We start from the raw sequence: 27332 nt of genomic DNA, 5'->3' as shown, positions 1-27332 counted from the left end.
TATTGTGGCTTGAAGGAGCGAGAGCAATGTTTCAAAGCTACAAATAACTTTCCAAAAGATAGAGGATCTGATTCTGGAAACTCAACCCTTTCAGGAGTTGAAAACAAGTTGAGCGAGAAATAAGGTGAATTAGTAACCTGTTTTCGAATATGATAAATAGATAAATGACCCTAGGGCTAATTACAGTCTTACTTACCATTACTGTATAGAGACAAGTCCCTGTTTCTACTTTTGGAATTACTAACAGCCTTTGAGTGCATTTTGTCGGAATTTTCTCCACACGTCGGGTCTTCATCCTCGGCAGAAGTGATGCTCCGCCAATTGAGGCGCGAGAGAATATATTGGACGCGTGGGTGATCTTCCAGGAATTGTTCGCGAGAATGCTGCTGACTTCTTCTAAAAAACGGGCCAGTGACTGTTACTATGAATATCAATTGTCGCTACGCTTTTAACAACTTCAACTGGTTCGATGTTTGATCCTGTAAGTCAGGAGATCCACTTTGCAACGGCAAATATTCACACTCCTCAACGAAGTCCCGGCTATTCATGATGGATCAAAGGAGCCCTAACCTGCTCCACATCGTTTCTCGGTCGCTCATATACCCCGCGTTATGACAATTAATTACCCTCAAACAGCCATCCCACAAAACAGATCATCGCAATTGCGTATATCGCCTTCCCCATATATTGTCCCACTTCGCATTGTCAATCTAAAAGTCGGATCGCGGGATCATAAATACTCCACATCATGTGCCAACATTATAAAAGCAAACGCCTAGTGCGTTCATTGCTGGCCCATTGCGTTCTGTTGTTCATTGTCCAGTACTGAAGGTTGAACGGCTATATTCTCCCCAAATGTTCGGAGTCCAATTATCCCTCGCAGTCACCCTCGTGGCTGCGGCTCTTTTGCCAGCAGCTGCACACGGTCGTGCCGTTGACGCCGTTGAGAAACGTCAGGATGGCTTCCATTGGGTCAACACTTGGACGAGTATGCCGCAATTGGTCGAGTCGAATAACATGCCGCCATCGCCGTTCGTACGTATTATCCATTACAACCGATTGATAGTCCAGTACTGAAAGCTTACAGAGTTCCGGGGGTGTACTGAAAGACGCCACGCTCCGTCAGACACTCCATATGTCCGTAGGGGCACCGAAGATCAAAATCACAATTTCCAATACCTTCGGCGGAAGCGATCTTCCTATTACGGCTGGTTCTGTTGCTCTCACTGCCGGTGGTGCCGCGGGAGTCAGTGGAATCCAGGAGTCGCCCCTCGCAGCCATCACTGTCGGCGGCAAATCGAGCTTCACGGTCCCGAGGGGACAGGTGGTTACTAGCGACGAGATCAACTTCAAAGTCGAACCCCAGAGTAACATTGCCGTGACGTTGTACAGCCAACAAGGCCAGAGCGGGAGCAGCATTACTGGACATCCGGGGAGCAGGACAACGAGTTGGTTCGTTGCTGGTAATAAGGTTAATGCTACTTCATTTTCTGGGACTGCATCGGTGCATTGGTACGTTACCCCTGAATATAGTTGGATTTAGTCTAATCCATGCAGGTACTTCGTTTCTGCCGTTCAAGCTTATGTTCCAACGGACACTGGTTCGCTCATCATTTTGGGAGACAGCATCACCGATGGAAGAGGCAGTGACGACAACAAGAACAACAGGTAATCCAACCCGAAATCTCAACAGCCTCCTTTTGCTAACTTTATCCAGATGGCCAGACCTCGTCCTTGCTCGCCTCCAAGCCGCAAACTACACAAACGTCGCCGTCTGCAACCAGGCCGCCGGAGGAGTAAGTCCCAGCCATTACTACACTTCATCCTTTCAAACCCAAATTAACTGACATACGCCACTATAGAACACAGTCCTAAGCGGCGGCCTCGGACCTACCCTCCTCTCTCGCTACCAACGTGACGCCATCACCCAACCCGGCACAAAATGGGTCATGATATTCGAAGGCGTGAACGACCTCGGCAACACGCCCGACTCCTCTGCCTCTTCCGTCGCCGACCAGCTCATCAAAGCCTTCACGCAGATCGTTTCGGACGCTAAGAAAGCGGGCTTTAAGACCATCGGCGGCACCATCACGCCGTTCGGCGGGTCGAGCTACGCGGGCAACGGCCGCGAGACCGCGAGGAAGAAGGTGAATAAGTGGATCCTGGAGAGCGGGACATTCGATCATACGGTGGATTTCTCGAAGGCTATCGAGAATAAGAGCAATCCGAGTCAGATTGATGCGAAGTTTCATGGCGGGGATTCGCTGCATCCGAATGGCGCGGGTTATAAGGCTATGGCGGATGCGTTTCCGTTGGAGATTTTCAAGGCTTGAGGGGTTGGAACTTTGTGTGGAACTGTTTTAGTGTATGGAGAATGGATTCGGGTTGTAAATAAGACATCGATGTGCATGTATCAATTTCGCACATCTAGATGGAACAGACGAGTTGCCCAGCTACTCATGATGCATCACGTTGCATGTTGAAGACTTTAGATATCACGCACGGTTCACGTATCTTTACATTTATGTCTACATGTATGAAGGGATAGAGGCTAGGAGAACCACTGTATGAATGGGGGCTGGGGAATTGCGAATGGGGAGGGGTGATTTAACCAAGCTATCCGAACTCTGTATATCTCACTTGCGAGTGTTCAATGCCGTATCCCTTCTTGTGGGTATGATTATGGGTATGATGATACTGTGTGTGTGTGAGGTGAGAGGCTGTCAGTTTTGGAGGGGAGGGGACGGGGGGACGGGGGAAATTACCATCTGTCGTCATGGGAGGATGTTGATCGAGTCCAGTTAGCCCTCGAGACCCCGTTGAAGGAGTGCCTTGCTGATAGCCTTCGATATTCATGTGTGATCAATCGACGAGGTCTTCATCCCGTAGGTGTGGATAGGGCGGTCCAAATAATGGATCGTTAGATTCAGTGTCGTCATCATCGTCACTCGATTCTTCTTGCGGGCACAGATCGGTGACCATTTTCTGTTTCTCTTTGAACGACATCTGTGTGTGCAACGTTCGAGTCCACTTTTCATAGTACGTTTCCTCTTCAAGCACTGGGAAAAATATATTCGAGACGTCTGGGTGTTGTTGGCCTCTATGGTACGCATTCAGGATATTCATCTCGGTTTCCAGTTTGGATATCTGGTCTGCGACCTCCCAGGCTTTCCGAAGGTGCTCCGCCCACTTTTGAAAGCATTCCAGCGATTTTTGACCGCACCTATCGATTTCTTGGTGGAGCAACCCCATGGCCTCGTCAATCTTTTTCTTTTTTTCCATGCTGCTGGTGCATGCTCCACGGAGTCGTTGCATCTCGGCATCAGCTTCGTCACACTTCTGAAAACATCTTAATTTTCCCTTTTCCATTCGATCATGCAGCTGCATGTGGTCTCGACGTTTCAGAACGAGTGTGTTCCAGTCTTTTCTCTTCTCCGTGATTAGGCTGATCACTTCCGCGCGACCCAAGTGCAAATCTTCCACTTTCATGGTCAACGTGAAAGAAGCGTATATGGACTGCCAAGTGTCAATTACAGTTCATGCAAGATCGCCTGAAAAAGCTACATGATTGCTGGATGTTTTTGACCTGGCGTGACTTTCTGTATCAATGTAGTCCAGATAGACCGCCAGTCAAGATGATATGAAAGTGACGCAGGTGGATCGTTACCGAAAGTCAGTCTCTGTTATCGAAGGTCGTGAATATGAGAGGTTGGCCGTTGTTGGAATGAAGTATCTGTCTTAGGGACTGCTAATAGAGATGATGTAGAAGCTAGGGCGAAGGCAAATGCCACTGTTGACGGTCACAGCGATACAAGGCTGAGAGAGGAATGAAGGGGTAAAAAAGAACAGAGAAAGTAAGAGAGGGAAAATGAAGGCTACCTTCACTTCGATTGCCTCGTCGGCGGGATGAAAATCCGCTTTTACATGCAAATTAGTGTGGTTGTAGTGAAGGTGATAGAGCTAGGGCGGTGACACGCGCCAGGTTCAACGCTTGATTGGTAGGCATAAGTTGGGTGAGAAAATTTCTCCTTCATCCAAAGACTGTCTTGAATGTTCTTGTTGCGTGTATCCGTCTCTCAATCAGGGGAACAGCACAGACAAAGGCCACAGTTGGTAGATAGGCAAGAGAGGTATTCAATTGTGCTCAGTTCTGCTCAGAAGGTTGATTGATAAGGCCCAAGTTCTCTGCGCTTTTGATCTTTTTATGATTCCAGTTGCGTCTTTACAATATCATTATTCATCTTCTACCATTCTAAATCATCTCTATCCAACTCCTGCCTCTCCAGAACCTCAATAACACGTCCCACACCCTCTTGGAGTGTCGCCAACTTCGACCTCTCCTTGATCCGCGAATAAAACACCGGGCAGTCCCTACTATCACACTTGATCTCTTCATTCCAAGGGACGTTCGCGCAGCTACGACACACCATATCCGTCTCCTTAACCCTCTTCTCATTCTTCAAGATACGCGTCTTCAAAGTTAGTAACGTATTCGTCGGTTTCGCGAGACACTTTGTACACAGCGGAAGTGTGACGGAGAGGACCTGCTCAGCATCTGATCGAGCCACTGGAGGAGGCGAGGTCAATTTGGCGCGGCAGACGATGCAGTTGGACGCTTTCATATAGCTCTCGAGTGTCTTTTTCAAATTTGCCGCACCGCCTGGGATGAGAGCGTTTCCCGCGCAAGAGTCCACCGCGCCGCCACTGATGAAGGGTATTGTGACGTCGCGAACGCGTCTGATCTTGGGCATCTCGTCGTACCACTGTCTGACATTCGCACCCACGAGGTTGAATATCCGCTCCAGAGGCGGGATGAGGTTCTTCGAGATGTAGTACTCGGCGTCAAGCTCGACATGGTCACTTTGCAGCAGCGTCTCCGGGCTGACGCAGCGGTCGATGAGGCGGGCTCCTGGTGCTCCCGTGATAACGACGTAAGGCACACGTTCGCCGTACTGGGGCTCTGTCCTGGGATCCGCGAGCATCTTCTTCGTCGCGATGAGGGCTCCCGGGGGTGGCGGACCGCGCTCGGAGTACATGCCTAGTTTGACTTCCTTCGCGAATAGGAAGTCTTGGATGCTGATTCTGCCGGACATGATCTTTGTGCACTGGGCTTGAAAGTAGGCCTTCACTTGCGAGAGATCGCTGGTGCGGAAAAGAATCTTGAGGGCTTTCTCTTCGATCTTTTGCTCTGCAGGTGTGCCGTCGCGGCGGACGGTTTCGATGCCTTTGGCGTCGAAGTCGGGGGTGGTTTGGGCGCGGGATTCGTATTTGAAGCCGACGTAGCGCTTCTTTGCGAGGAGGACGCACGGGTGGTATACCTTTTCGAATTTCAGCTTGATGGGTCGAGGGTTGGCTTTCGTGACGGCTTCTGCGATTTCTTCGCCGATGGTGAAGGCCTGGTCGCGGGTGCGACCTTTGAGATGTATGAAGAGTGAGTCGGTATCGCCGTACACGACTTCTGCGCCCCATCTTTCGACCGAGTGAATCAGGGCAATTGCCTTTTCTAACGTCTCACGGCCGGTCTGGACGATGCTGTCGGCAATTTCGGAGCAGGGCATACGGCCGGAGAATGAAGCTGATGTATATCCGTAGGTGACGTTCGCTAACAACTTCAGAGCAAGTTGTCTGTTGTTGAGAAGCTGCTGCAAGGGCTTGTCGTCTTTGTCTGTCTTCATGCCGCTTTTGACCATGACGCGGGTTTCGAGTAGTTCACCCAGCATCTTTGCGAGAAGGGATTTCCGCATCTCGGGCTGGACGTACATCATGCCGTTAGGCGCGATGTTGATGTAATCTTTGACGAGTTCGAGCAACTGCGGCTCTCGCTTGAAGTCCATGAAGCCCATCTTGTTGCGGCCTCGCCAGCTTGTGACACGCCCTAGACAGGTTGAATAACAGTAGTTGTATGCGATCATGACACTAGGGTAGAGCGATTGGAAATCGAGGACGAGTACGGGGCTGGTGTAGAAGTCGCTCTGGGGCTCCATGACCAAAGGTAGGCATTCGAGAGCGTTTTGCTGTCCAACCTGCCTCCGACTCGGAGACACAAGAATGAAGTTCTCGGGCTTTGCGATCCGGAACATGGTAGACTCGACTTTGAATTGCGAGCCACGCGATATGACAGAGAAGAAATCGACTCCTAGAAGGCGTGCTTGCTCACTGGTACGAGGTATGATCTCGTTCGCTTCTAGAATGTCTAGATTCATTTGCACTCTACTTGTGAAGTATTCTAGCACTTTGGCCAGATCCCGTGGCTTAGAACTCGTGTACCATGATGTCAGATCAGCGTGAGAGTAATGAGGTATGCGCTTGTGTAGAAGATGGAAGGCAACGTTCTCCATGGTATATTGGAGCAGATTCAACTCCCCGCGCATGGCTCGCCAGATGTTGATCATATGACGGCCGGTCACAGAAATTGATGACGTGTGTGTGAACCCCCATCGATCTGCGTCCTTTCCAAATTTGCCATGAGACTGCGTTCGCATTCTAGAGAACTCATCGCACAGATTGTACTCATATTTGAGACGTGCGCGCTCGATAAGGTAGCCCCAAGAACTGTTGTGAACCTCATAACCAGTCAGGATATCGGGATCGAACTCACGAACACGATCTACCAATCGGTTGAGGAGGTCGAGTTCATCTTCCTCATATTCAACCTCGATGGGTGATTGCTTGGCAATGCGGTTGACAATGCCGTCATCATCAGAGAGGCAGAGCAGGCCGACCCTTGGGGCATTGCCAACTGCGTCTTCTTCTCCCTGAATGGACCAAAAAATACATTGCACCTCGTCCTCGGCTGGATCTGGGACCAATGAGCCTCGGGAATTGACATGTACTTCTATACTCAATATGCTCATGTATTGAGTTTCGTGTTTGACGCTTGTTGATTGTTGCTTCTGAGAGTATTTGAACCCGTGCTTGTTCTTTTGCGTAGGCCCGTCGATCTGGGAGAGATCCCTGGCATCTAGCTTCCGCCGTATTTTTAGCTCCTTCTTCTCTTTCTTTTTGGGCTGTGATCCATTTCGAACTTCAGCCCTGTGCCATGCCTCAACCTCAGCGAAGGAGGGCGGTAAGCTCGCAATCTCCCAGTGACGGAAGGAACACTTCTGAGACCGCAAGCGACTGGCAGTGGCCTCTTTCGCTTTTCCCAAGACAACTGCAGGCGCCTCTCCGAAATTTGCTGGCGATGTTCCGGTAGGGTCAAAATCCGGTAAAAACGGCAGTGTGTTACTTTGTAATTTGAATTCACGCCCAGCATAAGATCTTGGCCGCTCTGGAACATCTTGTTCGTCGCTATAGTAAGCACACTGGTAAATTCTTGAGGGTAAGCCAGCTTGCTGTAGTGTGTTCTCAACAAGCTCTTGTGATGGCGGCAGATGTGCGAAGTACACAGTTCGGGGGGAGTGTGGGAATGCTTCTTGAAGTTTAGCCACTAGAGAAGTGACCTCTGCATGAGAGGCGGCACTGCTTTTCTCTGGCGAATTCAATGACGCTTTTTGGTCACTCCATGGCGTTTTGGGGGGCGTCATCGAGGGAGAATCGTCGACCTTCTTAAGATACGGGGTTTTTGGTGCCTCCTGGGAGTTCGAGTAGCCAGACTGGCTTAAACGAAGTAAGGTCTCGGGAGCATTCGGATTCTTAACAACTGGAAAGGATGAAGTAGTTGGTCTTGACGTGCCTTGCGCTTTGATACTTGTCTGGGAGAGTTTAATGTCTTTCAATTCGGAATCAATTGGATCCGGGCCTTGTGCTACAGGGTCTTGATCGTTCCTAGCCGCTTGGAACGAGACACGGCGAGGGGCACCCAGGATCGATCCTGTAAGGATCCGTTGTCGTTTTGGCGGGTCACCATCTTCATTATCGTACTCAATTGGCCGTTTGTGTCCCTTGATAGATACCAGATTTAAATCATTGTCTCCGTCAAGATTAATAGCCTCGTCGAAATCATCGTCGAAGGGAAAGACGTCTTCTCCTGAGGAACGGTGCAGCGCCTCCGAAACACTCAATGGATCTTGAGGAGGCTGTTCATCCGCATTTGAGTCCACTTCGGCGTCTGCCTCATCTTCCCCAGCAAAATCGCCAAGTGCCCCTTCTCGTTCCCCGGGCCCGACCCTGCCGTCTGCAACACTGAAATCATTGTCCGTGACAGTCTCGAATTCCGGGTCTTCCTCTGGCTGAGAAAGGAGATTTTCAGGGAACAGGTCCTCTATACTCTCGGTGGCAGTCTTGATTGCATCTTCTCCTTCCTGCTGCTTCACGAAAGAGTCAAAACTCGGTTTGGGTTCCTCTAGCCTCTCGTCACGAATCAACTTAGCAAGAACTTGCCTGAATTCGTCCTCATGTATCCATCCGCCTTTCTCAGATCTACTTTCAGCAGACATCGAGACCAGAACTTCAGGTGGGAAGGGGCTACTAGAGGGATCTGTCAAACCCATGCGTATTTTACGTCGACGGGTTTCATCTCTCCACAGTCCGGCCATGGACGGGACGTATTTTTCGTCGGAAGTGCCCAAGTTGAATCGTTCCAAGAAATCTTGGTGAATATGCCTCGGGCGTACTTCATGGCGGTTCAAAATGTCCTGCACGCATACATCGACTTCCAAGGTGCAATGGCTCAGTCGCGGATATTGATCTGATTCAGTGACATATTCTGGTGGAATTGATTCATCGTGCCACTTATGTGTTGTCGTATCTATCTCTTCACTATCGGGCACATGACTGCGGAATTGAACCTTGGCGCAGTCCATGTACGCGCATCCATAAAGATTGAAGTCGCACATCCACTGCAGGATGTATTGCATGTGGCTCTCGTATGGTTGAAATTTGCGATTCAGAATGGCTCCTTGGTAGAGTAGGTCGGCAAAACGAGTCATGTGGAGAGGATTAAGCAAGTAGACCTTCAAGAAGATCTTGTTTCCAACACTATAACCAAAGAACGGGACGCCTTTGACAAGTGTAATGTGTCCAACGTAGACATACTTCCCGTCGTACGCGTTTCGTCGATAGGCTGTGGCGAGAGCATGATCGATAGAAGCTCGGAGATTGGAAATGTATGTATCGACTAGGCAGTGTCAGAGCAGTTAATCGAAGAATTCGGTGGCAGGAATACCAGTTTCATTGTCCAAACCTCCACTGTACTCCAGGTACAAGTAGGGGAGTGCTCCATGGATATGTGCACATACTTTCTGGCCCGTTTCGGTTGCTCCGAATGCACGTATTATAGGAACCTGGGGAGCATTATGGCGTTGTGATGGTCCTGCATGACGACGTAGTACAGGATCAAGGTCTGTGGGTGCAGCTTGATAGTGGTCGATGCAATTCAGACGGAAGCGGAACGTGTCCATGAGCTCGATTCAGTCTCCAAAGATAGGGTAATGTCGCATGATGCGAATAAGTATGTTAACATGCGCGAAAATGCATAAAAGATGTGTGAATGTCAAAGTCAAGCATGCAGCGAGACAACAAGAGAGGTCCGCGGGGGTCGGAACGCGAGCGCGTGCTCACATGAATGCCGGGATAGGCTTAGCTCCAGCCCTATCGCGCTAGCTGTCTAGGTAGGTTGGTCCACTTGCCTCCTCCGCGCCATCGCCGCCGACCCATCTGCTGCGTCTATTTTGTTCAACATAATCTTTCCTGTCGCCAACGATACCATCGATCACGAAGCACAATGTCGCGCGCGCAGCCCAAAAAGCCGGACGTCTCAGCTGCGAATAAAGAACGCAACGAGTACATACCCTCTTTCATCTCCAAGAAGCCCTTCTACGCCGTCGATGAGACCGGAAATGAAAACGATTACCTCGACCATCAGCGTCTACAGAAGCAAGAACAGGACTCAAAATGGTACGATCGAGGGAAGAAGCTTGCTCCAGCAGCTACCAAGTATCGCAAAGGCGCATGCGAGAATTGCGGCGCGATGACACACAAGAAAAAGGACTGCTTGAGCCGCCCAAGGAAGGCAGGCGCAAAGTTTACGGGCAAGAATATTGAGGCCGACGAGCTTATACAAGATGTACAACTCGGCTGGGACGCCAAGCGCGATCGGTGGAATGGATACGATGCAGAGGAATACAATGCGGTCATAGAAGAGTTTAACGAGCTTGAAGCGCTCAAGAAGAAGGCAAAAGCTGAGGCCGAGGGCGACGGCGAAGGACAGGAAGAAGGCGACGAAGGCGATAAATACGATGCAGAAACGGATATGGGCAGAAAGCAGGCGACATCTACACGAAATCTCCGACTGCGCGAAGATACAGCAAAGTACCTTCTGAATTTGGACCTAGACTCAGCCAAATATGATCCAAAAACACGAACAATGGTGGACAGCGGCGCGACAGAAGACAATGCATCGGCTCTAGTGGCTGAGGAAGGCTTTGCGCGAGCATCTGGAGATGCAGCAGAGTTCGCGGAAGCTCAGCGCTACGCATGGGAAACGCAAGAGCGCGGAGATAAGGACAAGCTTCACCTACAGGCAAATCCCACCTCCGGAGAGTTTTTCCGGAAGAAGGAGCTCCGGGAGGCGGAAGAGAAGAAGGCGGCACATCGCAAGGCTCTGCAGGACAAGTATGGCGAGCAGAAACAATTCAACGACGACAAACTTAAGAAGGCTGCTATCACCGAGAACGAACGATACGTCGAGTACGACGAACGAGGTGGCATCAAAGGAGCTCCCAAGATCAAGGCAAAATCAAAGTACGCAGAGGATGTGTTCACCAACAACCACAAATCAGTATGGGGCAGCTGGTGGGCTAATTTCCAATGGGGATACGCATGTTGTCATTCGACCGTGAAGAATTCCTACTGCACGGGAGATGCAGGCAAGGCCGCATTTGAACAGGCCGACAGGATGCGCACCGGCGCCGACCTTGAGGAAGTGCCCAAGGCCGTTGCCTGGAAAGAGGAAGAGGCGTTGGAAGAACATGTACCAAATGCAGTGGAGAAAGACCAGAAGGCCAGTCGCGAAGCGACGAAGAAAAAGCGGACTCTGGAAGAAATGACGAACGGTATCACCGAGGAAGAGATGGACGAGTACAGGCGGAAGAGGACCATGGCCAACGACCCAATGGCTGCATTCCTGGGCAAGGATGAAGTCATATAGTGCAAAACAGATCGATTCATCTGCCTCCTGTGCAAAAACAATCTGAGACATTCGGATCATTATTGATAGTTGTTAGCATTGCGTTGGCGTTTGGTTAAGGGTATCCCCATGTGCGTGCTGCAGAGTCCAGCATGCCTGTATATAAAATGACATAGAGTTCCTGATGATCTGATGTGTTGTCCTGCATGATCGGTCTATGAACGCGGAGGCCCCTAGCGTAACCATAACCCTGGTGGTGTTCCCATCCCTCCATTACGGATGACAACTCAGTGAACACCCATTACGCATGCAGCCTGCGCGTCTGAGCTGTAAAGGCGTGCATCCCCAAGGCAGCGATTTAAAAAAAAAGTATGCGGCGCGTCTGGTAAGCAGGGAGGGGACTGTGGGAAAGTGATATGGGACGGGCTTGGGTGGCGGGGAGCTTCGTCATCTTCGATGCCAAGCAAGCCCAACTGACAGCACGGAGCATCTCTGGGAGCTCTCTCCAACTCACGTCGACCGACCCCCATGAGCACGAGCATCCCCTCATCACTCAGCCAACCCTCGCCTTGAACATATTCGCCTGGCGCTGGCATAATCTTCTCCCTTGAGGTCTTCAATTCCTTCATTGTCCATATTCTGATCAAACCATCCCCCAGCCCTCCATCGCCGAAGGCAGCAGTAGTAGTGGAGCTCCCCCATCGTCGCATATCAGTACCCTTTCCGAGTCCAAAGTAGCAGACATGGCGCTGTACGGATCTTCGCGCAATGTCGACATGGGCAAGTCAGTAGACCACAGATGCAATTCCTAGTGACGGAGTATCGATCCGAGCGATAGAAACTAAACATCATTGTAGACAGGAGTCCGATCTGGCCATCAATATTCGCAAGGCAACTAGCATTGGTATATCACAACTTCTTCCGCGCCCAACCGACATCAACTGACACCACCTTCTAGACGAAACGGCACCAAAACGTACGAGAGCTTACCGACACGGCGCGAATTTGACGAACTCACAAATGCGTAGGAAAACATGTGCGCAGCTGCATCGTGTATACATGGGACCACAAAAGCTCTGCCTCGTTCTGGTCGGGCATGAAAGTGTACGCAGGCCTATTAGATATCAGGATTCCTCATACTGATATTCTATGAATCTAGGCAACCGATTCTCGCCGATGAGATCCAGACATTCAAGGCCCTGATCACCGTCCATAAGGTGCTCCAGGAAGGTCACCCAATTGTCCTCAAGGAGGCACAATCAAACATCAATTGGCTCGAAAGCTTGACAAGAGGTGTTGCGGGTGGCGAGGGGCTACGTGGTACGGTTGATCACGCGCAATAAGGCTGGGCGCATTCTAACATTGTGACAGGTTACGGCCCTCTCATTTCCGAGTACATCTACTATCTCCTCGCCAAGCTTGCGTTCCACCGACAGCACCCCGAGTTCAATGGTACGTCGAATGCGCTCGAATGCGTCTTCGGAGTTGTCGCATTGGCTAACTTGAAGAAGGAACGTTTGAATATGAGGAGTACATCAGTTTGAAGTCGATCAACGATCCAAATGAAGGGTACTACCATGGACGATACCTACGTTGATATCGGTGCGCTAACTTACTTCAGTTATGAAACCATCTCCGACTTGATGACACTCCAAGATCAAATCGACGCTTTCCAGAAACTCATTTTTTCGCATTTCCGAAGCGGCGCAAACAACGAGTGCAGGATATCTGCGTTGGTTCCCTTGGTTCAGGAAAGCTATGGCATTTATAAGTTCATCACGAGCATGCTTCGTGCCATGCATACCAGTATGTGAATTCATCACTTCTTGCTTCATACGCTGACCCGTATAGCACTCGGCGATGATGAGGCATTGTCACCGCTCCGTGGCCGATATGATGCTCAACATTACCGCCTGGTCAAATTTTACTACGAGTGTTCTAACTTGCGCTATTTGACTAGTCTTATCACTGTGCCCAAATTGCCCCAGGACCCTCCAAACCTCCTATCCGAAGACGATGAATCGCGACCAGCTTTGCCCGCAAGGCCCAGGAACGAAGAACCTGCGGCTCCTCCGCCAGCCCCCAAGCCAGATGTTGACCCCGAGCCAATCAATGAATTCTGGAAGAACGACCAGGAAAGGCGTCAAGCAGAATACGAAGACGAGCAACGAAGGCTCGCGGAGCAATGGGAGGCTGCCCGGCGCCAGCAGGAACAGGAGCAGCTTCAAGCCCAAAGGCAGTTCGCGGAGCAACAGCGACTTCAGGAGGAACAGGCTCGCTTGGCCCAGGAACAACTGTTACGTGATCAATACCAGCAACAAACCCAGGGTCGCTTGGCGGAACTCGAGCAAGAGAATCTGGCTGCGCGCGGCCAGTATGAGCGCGATCAGCTTATGCTCCAACAGTACGACCAGAGGATGAAGGCCCTAGAAGCCGAGATGGCGCAGATGAACTCGAACTTCCAACAGCAAATGTCATCGCGCGATGATCAAGTCCGGGCGCTCCAAGAGCAATTGAATACATGGAGGTCAAAGTATGAATCTCTTGCCAAGCTCTACTCGCAGCTTCGCCACGAACATTTGCAGTTGCTGCAGAAGTTCAAGGGCCTGCAACTCAAGGCCAATTCCGCCCAAGAAGCCATTGACGCGCGCGAACGATTAGCTAGAGAGCTCAAGACTAAGCAGTTGGAGCTTGCTGATATGATCCGTGAGCGTGACCGAGCCCGAATGGAGATGGACCGACACTCCGGTGGCCACAAAGATGAACTTGAGAAGCTCAGGCGAGAGCTACGAGATGCACTTGACCGGGCCGATGCCTCGGAACGTGGCAAGGGCTCGGAGTTGTCTGCTATGCTTTCCAGGCATAACAGAGAAATCGCCGACCTAGAGGAGGCTCTCAGGAATAAGACGCGTGCTCTCAACGATGTTCAGGACAAGTTCCGCGAAGGCGACTCCGATCTTGAGCGCCAGCTCCGCGACAAGGAGGAAGAGTTGGAGATCTTCAGAGCTGGAATGGACCAGACTTTGATCGAACTCAACGACCTCAAGCTCAAGGAGCGCGCAAACGATACGGTGATGGATGGCCAGCTTGATTCCTTCATCCAAGACAATCTCAACAAGATCAACGATATCATTGATTCTGTACTTCAAAGTGGAGTACAGCGTGTTGACGATGCGCTCTATGAGCTCGATTCATCCATGCAGGCTGGTAACCAGAACGCTTCTGGAGCTTATGTCCTTTCACAGATCGAGAAGGCATCAACGTGCACGATGGAGTTTGCTACGGCCTTCAACGCCTTTGTTGCGGACGGCCCCAGCGCCCAACACTCAGATATCATCAAGACTGTGAATGCCTTCTCTGGTGCCATCGCTGATGTTCTGAGTAACGCAAAGGGCTTGACCAGGTTTGCATCAAACGAGAACAAGGCAGATCAGCTTATCAATGCTGCAAGAGCCTCTGCAACCGCAACCGTGGGCTTCTTCCGTAACGTTCAATCTGTCCGTTTGTATGATCTCGATCAGGATGGCAAGATCAACGTCGTGGTCAACAACAACGCGGAAGTGCTTCGTAACCTCCAAAATCTCTCTAAATTGGCAGATGCTTTCGCGCCCAAGAGCAAGCTTGCCAATGCTCAAGGAGATCTCGGCGATCTTGTCGATAGCGAATTGACGAAGGCCGCCAATGCCATCGACGCTGCAACGGAACGTCTCAACAAGCTCATGAAGAAGCCGCGTGATTCGTACTCGACCTACGAGCTCAAGATCCACGATTCTATCTTGAATGCTGCGATTGCTGTCACCAACGCCATTGCACAACTTATCAAAGCTGCCACTGCTTCACAACAAGAAATTGTGCGTGAAGGTCGTGGTAACAACATGTCGAAGACACAGTTCTACAAGAAGCACAATCGCTGGACGGAAGGCCTCATCAGTGCTGCTAAAGCCGTCGCTACCTCGACCAACACCCTCATTGAGACTGCAGATGCCGTCATCTCGGGACGTGCATCTCCCGAGCGACTTATCGTTGCTTCTAACGATGTTGCCGCCTCGACCGCTCAGCTTGTAGCTGCAAGTAGGGTAAAGGCCAGCTTCATGAGCAAGACCCAAGAGCGACTTGAAAATGCTTCCAAGGCTGTTACTAGCGCTTGCCGAGGATTGGTCAGGCAAGTGCAGGAGATCATTGCCCAGAAGAACGCTGGCGAGGAAACCGTAGATTACACCAAGTTGTCAGACCACGAGTTCAAGGTCCAGCAGATGGAGCAACAGGTACGAACATCGAATTATCCATTCTATTTTCAATTGCTAACTGTTCTTGCCAGGTCGAAATCCTCCAGCTCGAAAACGCTCTCTCCGCTGCACGCACAAGATTGGGAGAGATGCGCAAGCTCTCTTACCTCGAAGAGTAATTCGACAACCCATCTTCCAATACCGCTTATCATGCTCGGCATCTTTGAAAGTTCATTAGCGGCGGCTGCAGCCGTAAAATATCTCATATTTTGGAGGACTTCTGTTGGTTCGCAGTTTTGAAGCGAAGTGTCGAAGAAGAGATTCTTTTCACATGCATCTATACCCCCATTCGCCTTGGCTTCGGGGTGCTGCAGATCAGATACTATTAGTCATTTCATCTATAATTCGTGTACTCCAAATGTAGCAAGCCGTTTGTTCTCTCGTTCACGCCCCTGCGCAGTTCTTCAATTTGTTCAAACTGCACAAGCCGTTCTTCAATATGTGATTGTGTGGATCTCGAACCATTGGCCTTTATAGTGATATCGAACCCCTGGCAGGTAACTTACAGCTTAATAACTATGGGCTCCTCTCCGCAGTATCATATATCACACTGACTGCTACGAGCCCAACGAATTCACTCTCTACAACCCTGAACACGATCCACCCATTTTCTCCTCGCATCGCCGATAGCATCCCGGCTCAACATCTCATACTGATAACTATAATCAATCCAAAGAAACGGCTCCGCCTTCCCCTCCGGTCTCTCCACCCACGTCGCCGCCTTCAAAATCCTATCCCGCTCTTCTTGCTCCGGCCCATCATCTAGGTGATACATCTTCTGGTTAGATATCGATCCAAGGTGCAGCGTCGTAGTCCTCGTTTTCTGTATCTCTTCGTATAATTGCAATGTCTCTGGTAATGTGGGAATGCGTGTGGAGGTGAGTGATGCTGCTTTTTGGTACAGGCTAAGGAGAGTCGCGATGATGGCGCCGTCTTCGACAGCCAGGGCTGCGCCTTGAGCTTGGTAGGGAAGTGAGGGGTGGCACGCATCGCCTAGCAGGGCGAAATTGTTCTGCGCGAATGGTTAGCTGAGGAGTAGGTAGGGGAGTGGGAGACAGGCTTTTGTCCACGAGGGGAGTTCGTCATGGTGCGTCATCTTCCATTTCAGTACTGATGAGAATGCTGATAGAATCTTTGTGAGACTTGAATCTGGCGCGTAAGTCACTTCAATATATTTTGGCAATACATTTGGGGAATCTCACATAAGATCCCAGCCTTCGAAGATAGCTTTCAGCTCTTCTAAGTCCCCAACTTTGGTTTTTATGTTCGGTGGCAGGTCGTCTGGACGTGTCATGACGAGATTGAATTCATTACTGCTTCGAACGGGATAGAAGACAGCATGGCTCTCCGGCCCAATCCACATGGTTACGATGTTCTGCTCGCAGAGCTCATTCACACCTGAATCACGAAGTGCCAGCAATGCTTCTCGTGAGAACGTCCCGCGATACGCCAAATCTCCAGTCTCTTGTGGTGGTGAATCATGGCCGAGGAGGTGGCTTCGCAAAGTTGACCATGATCCTTGCCGTCGTTATTAATAAATCCTGCCATCTTCAATGGGACCAAACTCACCATCTGCACCAACAATTACGTCCCCACGTATTTCTTTCCCATCTTTCAATACCACCTTCGTTCCATCAAAATCAACATCAACGACTTCCGCATCCAACCTCAACCGTACCCCTAGACGCTTCGCCTCCTCCACAAGAACCCTCTGATAATCCGCTCGATGGATAACTCTTCATACGCAATCAGCCTCAATACTACATCCCTCGCAGGAATCTCAAACCCACAGCCAAGGCCATCGCACATCCAATCTCTCCCCCACACTCCTCTCACACAACACTTCGCCCGTCTCCCACCGCCGTAATTGCGTCGCTCTGGACACCACCGAAACTTCCTTGAGGCGGTCAAGTAGTCCATATTGTGACCATATACGGGACGCGTTGGGTGGAATTTGGATCCCTGCGCCTATCTTCTTGCTATCAGGAAACTTTCAGATGGATGGAGTTGTAGAGAGGCCATAGTACCGGAGCGAGAGAGTCTGCTTTTTCCAGAATCGTGACTTGTAATCCTTCTTTGAGAGATGCTATCGCACATGCGAGTCCGCCAATTCCTGCGCCTACTATGAGGATGTGGAGAGGTTGGGTCATTGTGAGATGACTGGTGATGGTGTTAGTTGTGGGGAGTGAATTGTTGTAGGGTAATGCTATAGAATTAAGAGAGCACATATGAATGGTGCTTATTCCCGACGATAGGTTAAATGACGATTTCGAGTATAGTAATTATTTGTTGGGTGCACAGAGGAGGAGAGGATACCAGGGTTTTCCCCCCTACACTTTCATTCAGATAAGCATCCCTTCCACTTGTTGCTTAGGTGTATCCCTGTATTTTGCTGCAGCATACTCATGATCAGCGGGGGAGAAAATGCCCAAGTGGAACGGTACGACGAATGATAGTGCTGGGGAGTAATTGCTTACTGCGATGGGAAAAGTCGGGCGTTCTCTTATTTGCATTTGCTTCGACACATTGAAGCTTGTACAGTTGATATTGGGAGATTTTATTCGCGGTTGTATTTATTCTCCGATGGATGTAATAGTGCTATGAAGCATGCCATAATCATCTGTGTGACCGGCTTCATTTAACGGCGCAGCTTGTTACCTTGATCGTTTCAGTGGTTTTCTATCATGCAATTGATGAAGGTTTGGGCCAATCATTAAACCCAGAACTCCCTGTAACGTCGATATTGATCTAATAGTCACCTGCCTCGTATGCGTTCACCGATTGCATCTGTGTTACCCCTCATCTACCCCGGGAGTACTGTGAGCTGACATTGAATATTTGTCGACTATGGATTAAAACTGACTGAAATTCCCGTCTTACCGTGTCTCGGTTTGAGTTTTCCCTTTCCCATGATTTTATGTAATTCGATACGCCTCGTTCGAGGAAAACACCTAAAGATCTAATATCAGGACTTGTGGCTCTGAGTTCCAAGATTTTGTCTATTCTCATGGAAATAAAAATGGAGAAATCTACAATAACAACAGACGATTCCGAAGAGTCCCGCAATGTCCAACTCCCAACGCCTCCATTTGACAAGGTCGCCGAAGCTCGAATACTGAAGAAGCTAGATTTGAAAGTTCTACCGATCTTATGGCTTCTCTATCTCGTTTGCTTCGTTGATCGTAGTAACATCGGCAATGCGAAAATTCAGGTGAGTTGTCGACGAGCATCACAGCTGCAGACTGACATTGACAATGCTCAAGGGCATGGACCAAGAGCTTGAATTGAAGGGACAAAGATACAACATCGCAGTGTTTGTGTTCAATATCGGTTATCTTATTGCGGGTGTGCCATTGAGCATATTATTCAAAAAGACGGGGCCCAAATCATTGTCTGTCATGATGTTTTGCTGGGGTTGGTCTGAAGATTGCTCTATAAGTCTCTAAACTAACATTCCGCCAGGCATCACAGTGATTGGCTGTGGTCTCACGAAAAGCTTCGCTGGCCTTGTAGTGTGTCGTCTACTTGAAGGCATGGCTGAAGCGGCTTTTGTACCTGGAGCCGCCTATCTGATAGGATCTTACTATAGAAGGAATGAGTTTTTGCGACGCTACGTTGTTTTCTTCAGCGCGGGGATTTGTGCAGGTGCTTTCAATGGCTTTCTGTCTTCCTTGATCGCGAAAATGGATGGTGTGTCCGGTTACCAAGCTTGGAGATGGTCAGCTTCCCCCTGAAAACGAAAGAAAGTACTCGTCATTGATATTGTTGCAGGATATTCATCATCGAAGGGTGCATAACAATTGCCATCAGCTTTGGATCATGGTTTCTCATTGTTCCTTTCCCCGAAGACTGCACATTTTTCAACGAAAAAGACAAGGCACTTCTTCTTGCCAGGCTCAAGGATGATGGAGGGGCAGTGGCACACGACAATCTCCCGATAAAGCGCATTCTCGATTTCTATAGAGACTGGAAGATCTGGATCGCCATCTTGATCTATCTCGGTGCAGCGGAAAACGCCAATTCCATTACGAGTTTCCAGCCGACCATCCTCAAAGGTATCGGATATACATCCACGGGTGCTCAAGTCCGCACTATACCTGTATACCTTGTTGCTGCGGTATATTCCATGTCACTCGCGTATACGGCTGAATATCTTCAAAGGCGCTACGTCTTCTTCATGGTCGGCTACTGCACGATCGCGACTGGCCTTATCGTCGAGATTATACAACCTCGCTCTGCGGGCGTTCGGTATATGGGGTTATTTTTCATGACTGCCGGTGCGTATCTGAACATGCCAATGTCAGTCGTCTGGATCGCCATCAATGTAGGCAAAGGCTACAAGCGTTCTGTTGCTCTAGGTTCAATCGTCTGCTTTGGAAATGTAGGAGCTTTCGTTAGCACGAATGTCTTCCTGAAGCGGGAAGAGCCCAGGTATCACACTGGCTTTAGCACTGGGCTTGGGCTCTGTTCGATGGGAATGGTGGCAGCTACGATCATGTTTGTCGGATGTTATGTTGGTAACAAGCGGAGAAATGAGAGGCGAAAGGAACTACCAGATGTTCTGGACGAAGGTAGCATTGAGGATTTAGGGGAGAAACACCCGGATTTCAGATACTCACTTTGAGTGGAAGTTCTGACATGAATCGACTGTTCTAGGCTAGCTTTAGAAAGGATGCAGAATAAGGAGGAGACGTGATCGCAGCAACCATCGAATATTCAGGACCTCCATCTCGGCCTTGATTTCTCGGGCGATTAAGTAACCATTTTGACTCGTTTGGCCCCCGATCATGCCGTCTTCCGAACGGAGTCCAATGTAGCTTGGTGTTCTCCAATGGAAAACATAAATCTAGAGGCATTTCAAGAATAGAGAAGTAATGCGAGAGCGAAAACTATTGTTTATGTTTCCGTGTTTCACCACGCTCGCATGTCGTGTGGTCCTTCCAGCCAATTACCCCTTTACTTTCTAACCACATTAGGTAGATCCACCGTGGCGATCATACAACACTACCCATTGTTTCATTTTAGCATCTCACCCTCTAATCTTCTATAGTTTAGTCTCATCTGTCGACGACAATCTGGGCCTCGTTGCCGCCGTTGGGACGTTTTAACTATATCGACAGATCCGACTTGTCCCTGGTGCATAGGCCTCTCTCGTGTGTACGGAAACACGCGAGTACGGGCACACGAGTACGTACTAGCTATGGCCATACAAAACCGCAGCATGTCGCCTTCTGAATGAGTTCTTCAGGATAACCTCTGTTCCATTCCATTCATTCCCAATTCATTCGTTTTCGTGGAAGTTTCCACTTGCCATTCGTTTCTTAGGACCTTTACATCCATTTTTCCAAAACCCCAGCACAGGATGCCATCCTTCACCTTTTCCCACGTTGCCCTGTTGACCAGCGGCCTCGTGGCGCAAGTAGCCCATGGCTATACCCAAGTCAATGTTGGTAGCATCTTCATGAACAAGAACATCGATCCCATTGTTTTCCCCGGATCTTACAGCAAGTCCCACTTACACTCATTCTTCGGTTCCGATGCCGTCACCGCCAACACCAACACCAGCGCTGAGCTTCAGGCCGGTTGCACCAACGTCGAGAACCCCAACGACCTTTCCGTGTACTGGGTTCCTACGCTTCTCTACAAGAACGGTGACAAGCAGGAGCCCGTGCCTCTCTCCCGCTTCAGCGCCTACTACAGCTTGGGAGACACCCCGGCCGAAGTGCCCATCCCGCAGAACCTACGCATGGTTGCTGGCAACGCTGGAGCAAAGACCGCCGCCGATATGGTGGAAGCCGCCCACAGCGAGTGGTTCTGCGAGAACGGCGGCGGCGGAGCAGCTGATGCGAACGGCTTCCCCAGCAGCACTTGCAACACTCATCTTCAGCAATTGCTGTACTTTCCCAACTGCGTCAACGAACAGACGCTCGAGACAGCCTACAAGGCGGGCCAGCCTGGTAACTACAAGGCATGCCCCGCGGGGATGAAGGCTATGCCCCAACTCCGCTTCTCTATCCGCTACGATCTCCGCAAAGTGCTCCCCAACGGCTGGAGCGGAACCGCTCCTATCCAGCTGGCGTGCGGCAATGCTTTCTGCAGCCACGGCGACTTCATCAACGGATGGACCGAGGAGTCGGCCAAGAACATGGTCGCGACCACTACCACGAAGCACTCTTTCCAGGCTGTTGAGGGCAGTCTCGGAAAGAACGGCGCGAAGCCCACTTGCAAGTCTGCGGATGCTGAACCCGATAAGGGTACTAGCGACTTCGCGGAGAGCGTTTCGTTGATGAGCAAGAGGTCTGTTCCGGCCATGGGATGGATCTCCAGGAACAGATTCGCTCGTGCGTAAAGTGTAGACGTTAGAGCACTTTCTTGTATATATTTTGACAATGTTTCCTGAAAAGGAAATGTGCATAAGTGAGAAATAGCAGAAACGCAAGTGAATCAGATGGCTACGGCCATGGGCTCTGCACAATACAGATTTTAGTATCAGGTTATGTTCTTTCTTTGTGAATCAAGTGATGTTCGTCAAGGTGGACGGATTTAGTTTACTACCTCTGTTGGTCTTCATTCCTTATATTTCTGGTCATGAAATCCAGCCAACACTTCAACCTTCCCATCTCCTCGCTCAGCATACCTCTTAGCCGCAATGTCCGGGTTCAGCTGGAGTGTCTGTTTCGCCTTGACCCACTCTTCCATGGTAACGATCTTGTCAAACCTAGGCTTCACTCCCGCCTTCTCTAGCACAGGGCTATCCGTAATAGGCAGCAACTTAGTGTCATTATGCGGACGAGCAAAGTACAACAATCCTGTCCGATTCTGGTCACGTTGGTCCTTCGGCGGCGCGAGTACACGATGGACAGACGACTTGAGCCATCCGCCCGTCAAATGGGAGATAGTGTCTGCGAGGTTGACGGTGATGGTCCCCGGCTGTGCACTAACCCATGTCCAGTTTCCATCTTCGCCAAGAATCTGAAGTCCAGCCACAGGTTGACGGAAGAGCAATGTGACGGTTCCGAGATCTGTATGGCCACCTGTTGCGCCGTTGTTCGCAGATTCCCATTCTTCGTCTGAGCGAGGGTGGTACAGCATGTAGCGGTAGTGATCTTCCGACTTCTTCTCGTAAGTGTGCTGCTTCACCAGGTACTCCTCATCCGGTAATTGTAGAACAATGGCAAAGAGACGAAGCAATGGCAAGACGACATTTGCATGAAGCGCGCGATGGAAGACTTCGATCTCGGGCAAGTGCGCCTTGATGAGGTCTGGGTGGTCGTATTTTCCCTTGAAATCATCGATGAACTTGGGGATGTTGTACATCTCGATGTTGTCTTTTGCTTTTCCTACTGTGGCGCGGCCAGGGCGTCGCCAGCCGTTGTAGTCGGCTATGCCGTAGTTTACTTCGAATTTTTCTTTCTCGGAGACGGGGAGCTCGAAGAAGTTCTTTGCTAGGGTGAATTGTCGGTCGATTTGGTCTTGAGAGAGGCCGAAGTTCTTGACGTAGAACTGGGAGATGAATTAGAGTTGATTTCTTAGTTCACGGTAAGAGGGAATAAAAACTTACAAAGCCAACATGATGCACTGCGTGCTCCAACTGCTTTGCTAATCTCTCTTTGCCTCCCGGTCGGTTGTAGTCCTCCAGATCGAGCGTTACCAGCTCAGACCAAGGTAAATCTTCTTTTGTCTCTGGTGGATGAACGTATGGTTTTAAGTTCGCGAAGTCATACTGCGACTTGTCACTGGCACCAGTCGCCTGTACTGTCGAAGTTTGTACAGTTGTTGTGGCCATGTTTACACTAGTCAAATTCCTTTGATACTTTGACTTGACGTGGAAGCTAAGAATTCTTGTCCGAAGCTTATGGAGAGCTTAAAGAAACGCGGCGCTTCAATCTGATATAGATACACAGTGACCGAGGTTCATTTCATCACAGTAACCCCAAATGTCGTCATCACCCGCTACCTCGAGTTACGGATCATTGACCGGAGATATCAACGATGTTTATCAGCATTTCCGAAATACACATCAGTCGACCTGCGGTTTAGTGTGGATAGAGTTGTACACGGTGCGGGGTGCAGTGGGGTTGCAATTCACTATCGTTTGCTTGTAATAGGATGGTGGAGGAATTGCGCGATGTGCTCCCCGCATTACGAATGCCTCCAATGGGGTTTCATCGGATCTTGAGAATACTATATATGATTATTTCATGAAAGCGCTTTGTATGATGCGGATACTCATATGACGTAACACTTAGTCGAATAAATTCGATCCATCTTCACATTTGGTGTGACTGTCAATTTATCAAACTACCACCTAGGTACCTAAGCACGCTAAGGTACCATTTTGTCTACAGTACAACCCGGACCCAAGACTGAATAACACATATTTGCTCTGCCTTCATTAAATCAATATGACTACCGTTTTTTTTAATCAGGCTAGATCTAATGTTCATTGCGGAAGATCTGCAAAGGACTGCATGATTAATATTGATTTTCGTGTCGTTCGGCATTTGGACCTACACCAGGCCGAGCCAATTAGTGCTGTTGCACCTGTGAGCAGAACAACGATTAGTATTCACAATGTGTTTCCCAATCTCATCTTCGTATCAGTTATGGGTGATAAGACTCGGCGTGAAAACATGGACGGGGATCGTGAGTAAGCACCATTGTGCCTTTGCAATTTCATTCATGAATGCTTCGAAATAGCTATGGCTCATCTATACGCCACGTAACCGTGCAATGCATGAATCACCAAGAAAGCCAAACTCCAGTCTGTTCAATCATTCCAACTCTCGTGAAGCGTGGCCAAGTCCACCGTGCCAGCCTCTTTGAGATACTTCGTCAAAGACAAAACATCGCCATTCTTCTCCCGCTCCGTGAACCCATTCCCAAAGTACTCAAACCTGTTTCGCTTCCCTTCTTCCGTTCTCTCAAAGACAAAGTCCTCCCAACGGGGTTCTCTCACAATGTCGAATCTGTGATGACCGGTTCCAGGCCACATTACTAGGGGACGCGCTTTCCCAAAGCCGCTCTTCCACCATCCGTCACAGTCGTCGCCAATGACTTTGTCGTCAAAGTAAGCGGTTATGATCTCGTTGAAATCATCGGTTGCTTCCTGGGAGGGTGCGATTGATCGATAAGCTTCTTTTTGGACCTTGCGGATGACTTTGGCGATGTAGGTTGATGATATTTCGGCTTGGAGGGGATATGTGCCTCCTTGACCGTTACTGTTTGCCTAGATTCTGTCAGAATAATAGAGTTGAGCTTTGAGTGAGTGTGTCTTACCTGTATGACGCCAAAGTAGTTTGGAACGTTAGGTGCCATGACTCCAAAATATGTCTTTGGATAACCAATAGGTCCGTCTTCTGCCCAGTATTTGCTCAAATCTAGTCCATTCTTGCCAATCGTTGGAAACAAAGGTAGAAATCCGTTCTTAAATCCAGTCGCAACGATGACAATATCGACCTTCCTCTCTTTTCCATCCTCTGTTATCAGACTGTCTGCAGTCACCTTTGTGATTCTCGCATTATCGACGTAATCCACCTTTGGACTCCTGATGTACTCGATGTACCCTGCGGAGGGAGTTGGTCGCTTGCAACCAGGCGCAAAGGAAGGTACTAGGCGATCGAACCACTCTTTATCGCCACCAACTCGTTCCCATAGAGCTTCTGAGTAGGCTTTCCGGATCTTGTCGTTGTCTTCGCTACCACTGATCGATCCTTCGTATCTTCCGTGGAAATTCCTCTCCAAGGCGCGTCGATATTCAAGATAGGCTTTTGGATCTTTTTCGAAGGCGTCTTTCTCTTCCTCGGTGAAGACATGTGCTCCGAGAACATCTTGTCGGGCGGAGAGGAGGTTGGGAGAGAAAGATGGAACGACCCATTGCCTAGATCGGACGTAGTGGTCGATGTGCCCGGCTTTGTGGAAAATGTTTACAAGCAGTTGTTGTCCACTCGCTCCGTTGCCGATAATGGCTATCCGTTTCCCTTCTACAAGCTTAGTGAGTTCATCGGTCCATTCGGCAGTGTGGACGAGAACCCCTTTATAGTCCTTCTCGAGACCTGGGATGTTTGGATATTTTGGAACGTTTAGCCTTCCGGCTGCTGAGATGAAAAAATCCGCTGTCTCGGTGAAAACCTCCCCTGTAGTAAGGTTCTTGATCTTGACTGTCCATTGATGCGTCTCCTCGGACCAGATGGCCGACAACACTTCATGCCTTAGGTGAAGATGCTTGTCAACCCCGAAATCCTTTACGACTTTTTCGTAGTACCCTCTGATCTCAGATCCTGGAGAATAGTACTCTGACCAGCGGTGGTTAGGTGCAAAAGTGAGTTCTATGAAAATGAGTCAGCAGTTGCACAGATTCGGCTTTGGAGTTGTCTGCTCACGATATGTGTGAGATGGTATGTCGCATCTCACTCCAGGATACCGATTTTGTGCCCACGTTCCACCCTTTGGTAATTTGTTAGTATAGTTGATTAATTGCGAGAGAGATGTGAGGACATACCACAGAATCTTGTTTCTCATAGACGGAGTATGTAAGATTTGAGACTTTGCGCGGGATCAACACTGAGGCGGCAACGCCTGCTATTCCTGCCCCTACGATGATGGCCTGATGGCATAATTAATATGATGAAGGACCAATGTTCCTTGATTTCAACTTACCTTGACCGGCCGAGCAGCGTCGAATGGCCGTTGTCTGGGCCTCCAAATCTTTTCGGTAGGTTCTGGATTTGAAACATTCTCCTCGATAACGACAGGTGGAGACAACTCGTTCTGTATTCTTTGCAGCCTTTCGACAGCTCTTGCCATTTTGAATTTCTATTTTTATTTTGATTTTGTGATAATTTAAGAATAGAAACGAATGATTTGAACTCAGGAAACGATGTAGGGAAACGACGCGCTTTTAAAATGATAGAATGGCATGACAAGTAGCAATGCAATGATATTTCGACAGAATGGCGTATTATGCTCTCAAATGCAATGAACCCCGAATCATACATGATTGGTTACTTATACGACTCCGTTATCGCCAGGAATTAGTGGAAGGGAGCCTGACAAGACGATTGTGGTAAAGCGATAGTGTGTTTTGATGCCGAGCCGAGGATTTCGTTACTATACTCGGATTGCGCAATAACACGGACTATCGCGAAATTAGACAACACTCTTGCCGAAGTAATGGCGGAGTCAACACCAAAGAGGAACTGCTGACATGTATGAATTTCCCCTATTCTTTGATGCATTCTTTTACGATACGAGTGGATTGGAACTTTACATATCCATACGCCTAGTTTGCTAGGGTTTGCTGCAGTTTGCCTTGAACATAGAGGTCATCTCATTTCCCGACAACGTTGATGAAGGGAGAATGTCCCATCATCAGCACCTATCATGGTTCGAAGTTCTTGAAAGAAAATACATGTTGCTTCGCAACTATGGCCACATGAAATGGCAATCGAACAGGTTGGTTCACCTAAAGATACCGATGCAAGCTAGACAAGGCTTAAGCTTGAAGTAGAGATGAATCAAGCACATGAGACTAAATCGTTCAAAAGGGAGGCTTGTACATGGAAGCCCAATCCAGACGAGACGATATCTAGAGCTCTTCTTCATCTCCAAAGGGTAGCAATGGAAGAACTATCCTGACTTATGCCCAGACCTGATTAATGCATCAATGTCAGTTAAAAGCTGTTCTATCGAAGCCCAGATGCAGCACCTGTATTGTTAGAAACTGGTTGAACGATTACAATCTTCTGATGATGGAGCCGGTTGTACGGAGTAGATGAAGCAAGAATGGTTCGGATCAAGCATGTAGAGGTGAGATGTGGGGAATTAAGAATGAAGCTTGGGCCCTCAGAACGTGGATCGTTAGCGCCGGAGATAAAGGCGGGGACAGCTTATCGAGTACCTAAGACAGCACATAGACGCTACTAACTCGACATTCCATGATGCGATCTCGCACCTCGACTGGACGCTTTTCACGACGT

The 27332-nt window shown here is 49.3% G+C and overlaps 10 protein-coding genes across 10 annotated transcripts; 5 read left to right on the top strand and 5 right to left on the bottom strand.

Moving 5' to 3' along the window:
* Window positions 1–855: 855 nt before the first annotated feature.
* Window positions 856–2333, top strand: BU24DRAFT_384700 (lipolytic protein-like protein G-D-S-L family; the record flags this gene model as incomplete). Its single annotated transcript, XM_033524852.1, has 6 exons — window positions 856–1035; window positions 1088–1512; window positions 1558–1668; window positions 1718–1796; window positions 1863–1914; window positions 1963–2333. 6 exons carry the CDS (start codon window positions 856–858, stop codon window positions 2331–2333), a joined length of 1218 nt encoding a protein of 405 aa, XP_033390521.1.
* Window positions 2334–2862: 529 nt separating this feature from the next.
* On the bottom strand, window positions 2863–3489 carry BU24DRAFT_458059 (uncharacterized protein; the record flags this gene model as incomplete). The annotated part of the gene is made up of 1 exon (XM_033531589.1): window positions 2863–3489. The coding sequence occupies one exon, from the start codon at window positions 3487–3489 to the stop codon at window positions 2863–2865; it is 627 nt and encodes a 208-aa protein (XP_033390520.1).
* A 755-nt stretch (window positions 3490–4244) lies between these two features.
* Window positions 4245–9415, bottom strand: BU24DRAFT_488449 (uncharacterized protein; the record flags this gene model as incomplete). The annotated part of the gene is made up of 2 exons (XM_033533550.1): window positions 9107–9415; window positions 4245–9058 (listed from the first exon to the last, which is right to left on the bottom strand). The coding sequence occupies exons 1-2, from the start codon at window positions 9339–9341 to the stop codon at window positions 4245–4247; spliced, it is 5049 nt and encodes a 1682-aa protein (XP_033390519.1). The 5' UTR covers window positions 9342–9415.
* Window positions 9416–9590: 175 nt separating this feature from the next.
* BU24DRAFT_417824 (pre-mRNA-splicing factor SLU7) lies at window positions 9591–11256 on the top strand. Its single transcript, XM_033526821.1, has one exon. It carries the CDS (start codon window positions 9665–9667, stop codon window positions 11087–11089), a length of 1425 nt encoding a protein of 474 aa, XP_033390518.1. The 5' UTR covers window positions 9591–9664; the 3' UTR covers window positions 11090–11256.
* A 109-nt stretch (window positions 11257–11365) lies between these two features.
* BU24DRAFT_417823 (ANTH-domain-containing protein) lies at window positions 11366–15752 on the top strand. Its single transcript, XM_033526820.1, has 10 exons — window positions 11366–11852; window positions 11926–11972; window positions 12027–12044; window positions 12097–12172; window positions 12228–12388; window positions 12440–12520; window positions 12580–12637; window positions 12690–12874; window positions 12920–15333; window positions 15387–15752. Exons 1-10 carry the CDS (start codon window positions 11812–11814, stop codon window positions 15471–15473), a joined length of 3168 nt encoding a protein of 1055 aa, XP_033390517.1. The 5' UTR covers window positions 11366–11811; the 3' UTR covers window positions 15474–15752.
* A 176-nt stretch (window positions 15753–15928) lies between these two features.
* On the bottom strand, window positions 15929–17504 carry BU24DRAFT_438957 (FAD/NAD(P)-binding domain-containing protein; the record flags this gene model as incomplete). The annotated part of the gene is made up of 6 exons (XM_033530275.1): window positions 15929–16366; window positions 16466–16496; window positions 16557–16872; window positions 16924–17090; window positions 17193–17326; window positions 17382–17504. 6 exons carry the CDS (start codon window positions 17502–17504, stop codon window positions 15929–15931), a joined length of 1209 nt encoding a protein of 402 aa, XP_033390516.1.
* Window positions 17505–18373: 869 nt separating this feature from the next.
* BU24DRAFT_471296 (MFS general substrate transporter) lies at window positions 18374–20015 on the top strand (the record flags this gene model as incomplete). Its single annotated transcript, XM_033532684.1, has 4 exons — window positions 18374–18565; window positions 18618–18768; window positions 18817–19072; window positions 19126–20015. 4 exons carry the CDS (start codon window positions 18374–18376, stop codon window positions 19976–19978), a joined length of 1452 nt encoding a protein of 483 aa, XP_033390515.1. The 3' UTR covers window positions 19979–20015.
* Window positions 20016–20571: 556 nt separating this feature from the next.
* Window positions 20572–21827, top strand: BU24DRAFT_417822 (uncharacterized protein). The gene has a single exon (XM_033526819.1). It carries the CDS (start codon window positions 20717–20719, stop codon window positions 21701–21703), a length of 987 nt encoding a protein of 328 aa, XP_033390514.1. The 5' UTR covers window positions 20572–20716; the 3' UTR covers window positions 21704–21827.
* Window positions 21828–21913: 86 nt separating this feature from the next.
* BU24DRAFT_363263 (Clavaminate synthase-like protein) lies at window positions 21914–23140 on the bottom strand (the record flags this gene model as incomplete). The annotated part of the gene is made up of 2 exons (XM_033524206.1): window positions 21914–22857; window positions 22934–23140. The coding sequence occupies 2 exons, from the start codon at window positions 23138–23140 to the stop codon at window positions 21922–21924; spliced, it is 1143 nt and encodes a 380-aa protein (XP_033390513.1). The 3' UTR covers window positions 21914–21921.
* Window positions 23141–24001: 861 nt separating this feature from the next.
* BU24DRAFT_471290 (putative dimethylaniline monooxygenase) lies at window positions 24002–26460 on the bottom strand. The gene is made up of 5 exons (XM_033532683.1): window positions 26014–26460; window positions 25856–25960; window positions 25737–25800; window positions 24634–25682; window positions 24002–24583 (listed from the first exon to the last, which is right to left on the bottom strand). The coding sequence occupies exons 1-5, from the start codon at window positions 26158–26160 to the stop codon at window positions 24125–24127; spliced, it is 1824 nt and encodes a 607-aa protein (XP_033390512.1). The 5' UTR covers window positions 26161–26460; the 3' UTR covers window positions 24002–24124.
* Between the last annotated feature and the right edge of the window lie 872 nt (window positions 26461–27332).

Source organism: Aaosphaeria arxii (assembly GCF_010015735.1).
Source record: "Aaosphaeria arxii CBS 175.79 unplaced genomic scaffold BU24scaffold_1, whole genome shotgun sequence".
Classification (NCBI taxonomy): Eukaryota; Fungi; Ascomycota; class Dothideomycetes; order Pleosporales; genus Aaosphaeria; species Aaosphaeria arxii.
The sequence above is the reverse complement of the archived record's forward strand: the minus strand, read 5'-3'. Positions and strand labels throughout refer to the sequence as shown.

Bases quoted from the DNA above. Each gene is read 5' to 3' on its own strand.
- BU24DRAFT_417824 (XM_033526821.1), top strand. From the start codon at position 9,665: ATGTCGCGCGCGCAGCCCAAAAAGCCGGACGTCTCAGCTGCGAATAAA.
- BU24DRAFT_471290 (XM_033532683.1), bottom strand. From the start codon at position 26,160: ATGGCAAGAGCTGTCGAAAGGCTGCAAAGAATACAGAACGAGTTGTCT. The intron at 25,961-26,013 runs GTAAGTTGAAAT...TTATGCCATCAG, and splicing joins ACGCTGCTCGGCCGGTCAAG to GCCATCATCGTAGGGGCAGG. The intron at 25,801-25,855 runs GTATGTCCTCAC...AAATTACCAAAG, and splicing joins ATGAGAAACAAGATTCTGTG to GGTGGAACGTGGGCACAAAA.
- BU24DRAFT_417823 (XM_033526820.1), top strand. From the start codon at position 11,812: ATGGCGCTGTACGGATCTTCGCGCAATGTCGACATGGGCAA. The intron at 12,173-12,227 runs GTACGCAGGCCT...CTATGAATCTAG, and splicing joins TTCTGGTCGGGCATGAAAGT to GCAACCGATTCTCGCCGATG. The intron at 12,638-12,689 runs GTACTACCATGG...AACTTACTTCAG, and splicing joins ATCAACGATCCAAATGAAGG to TTATGAAACCATCTCCGACT.
- BU24DRAFT_417822 (XM_033526819.1), top strand. From the start codon at position 20,717: ATGCCATCCTTCACCTTTTCCCACGTTGCCCTGTTGACCAGCGGCCTC.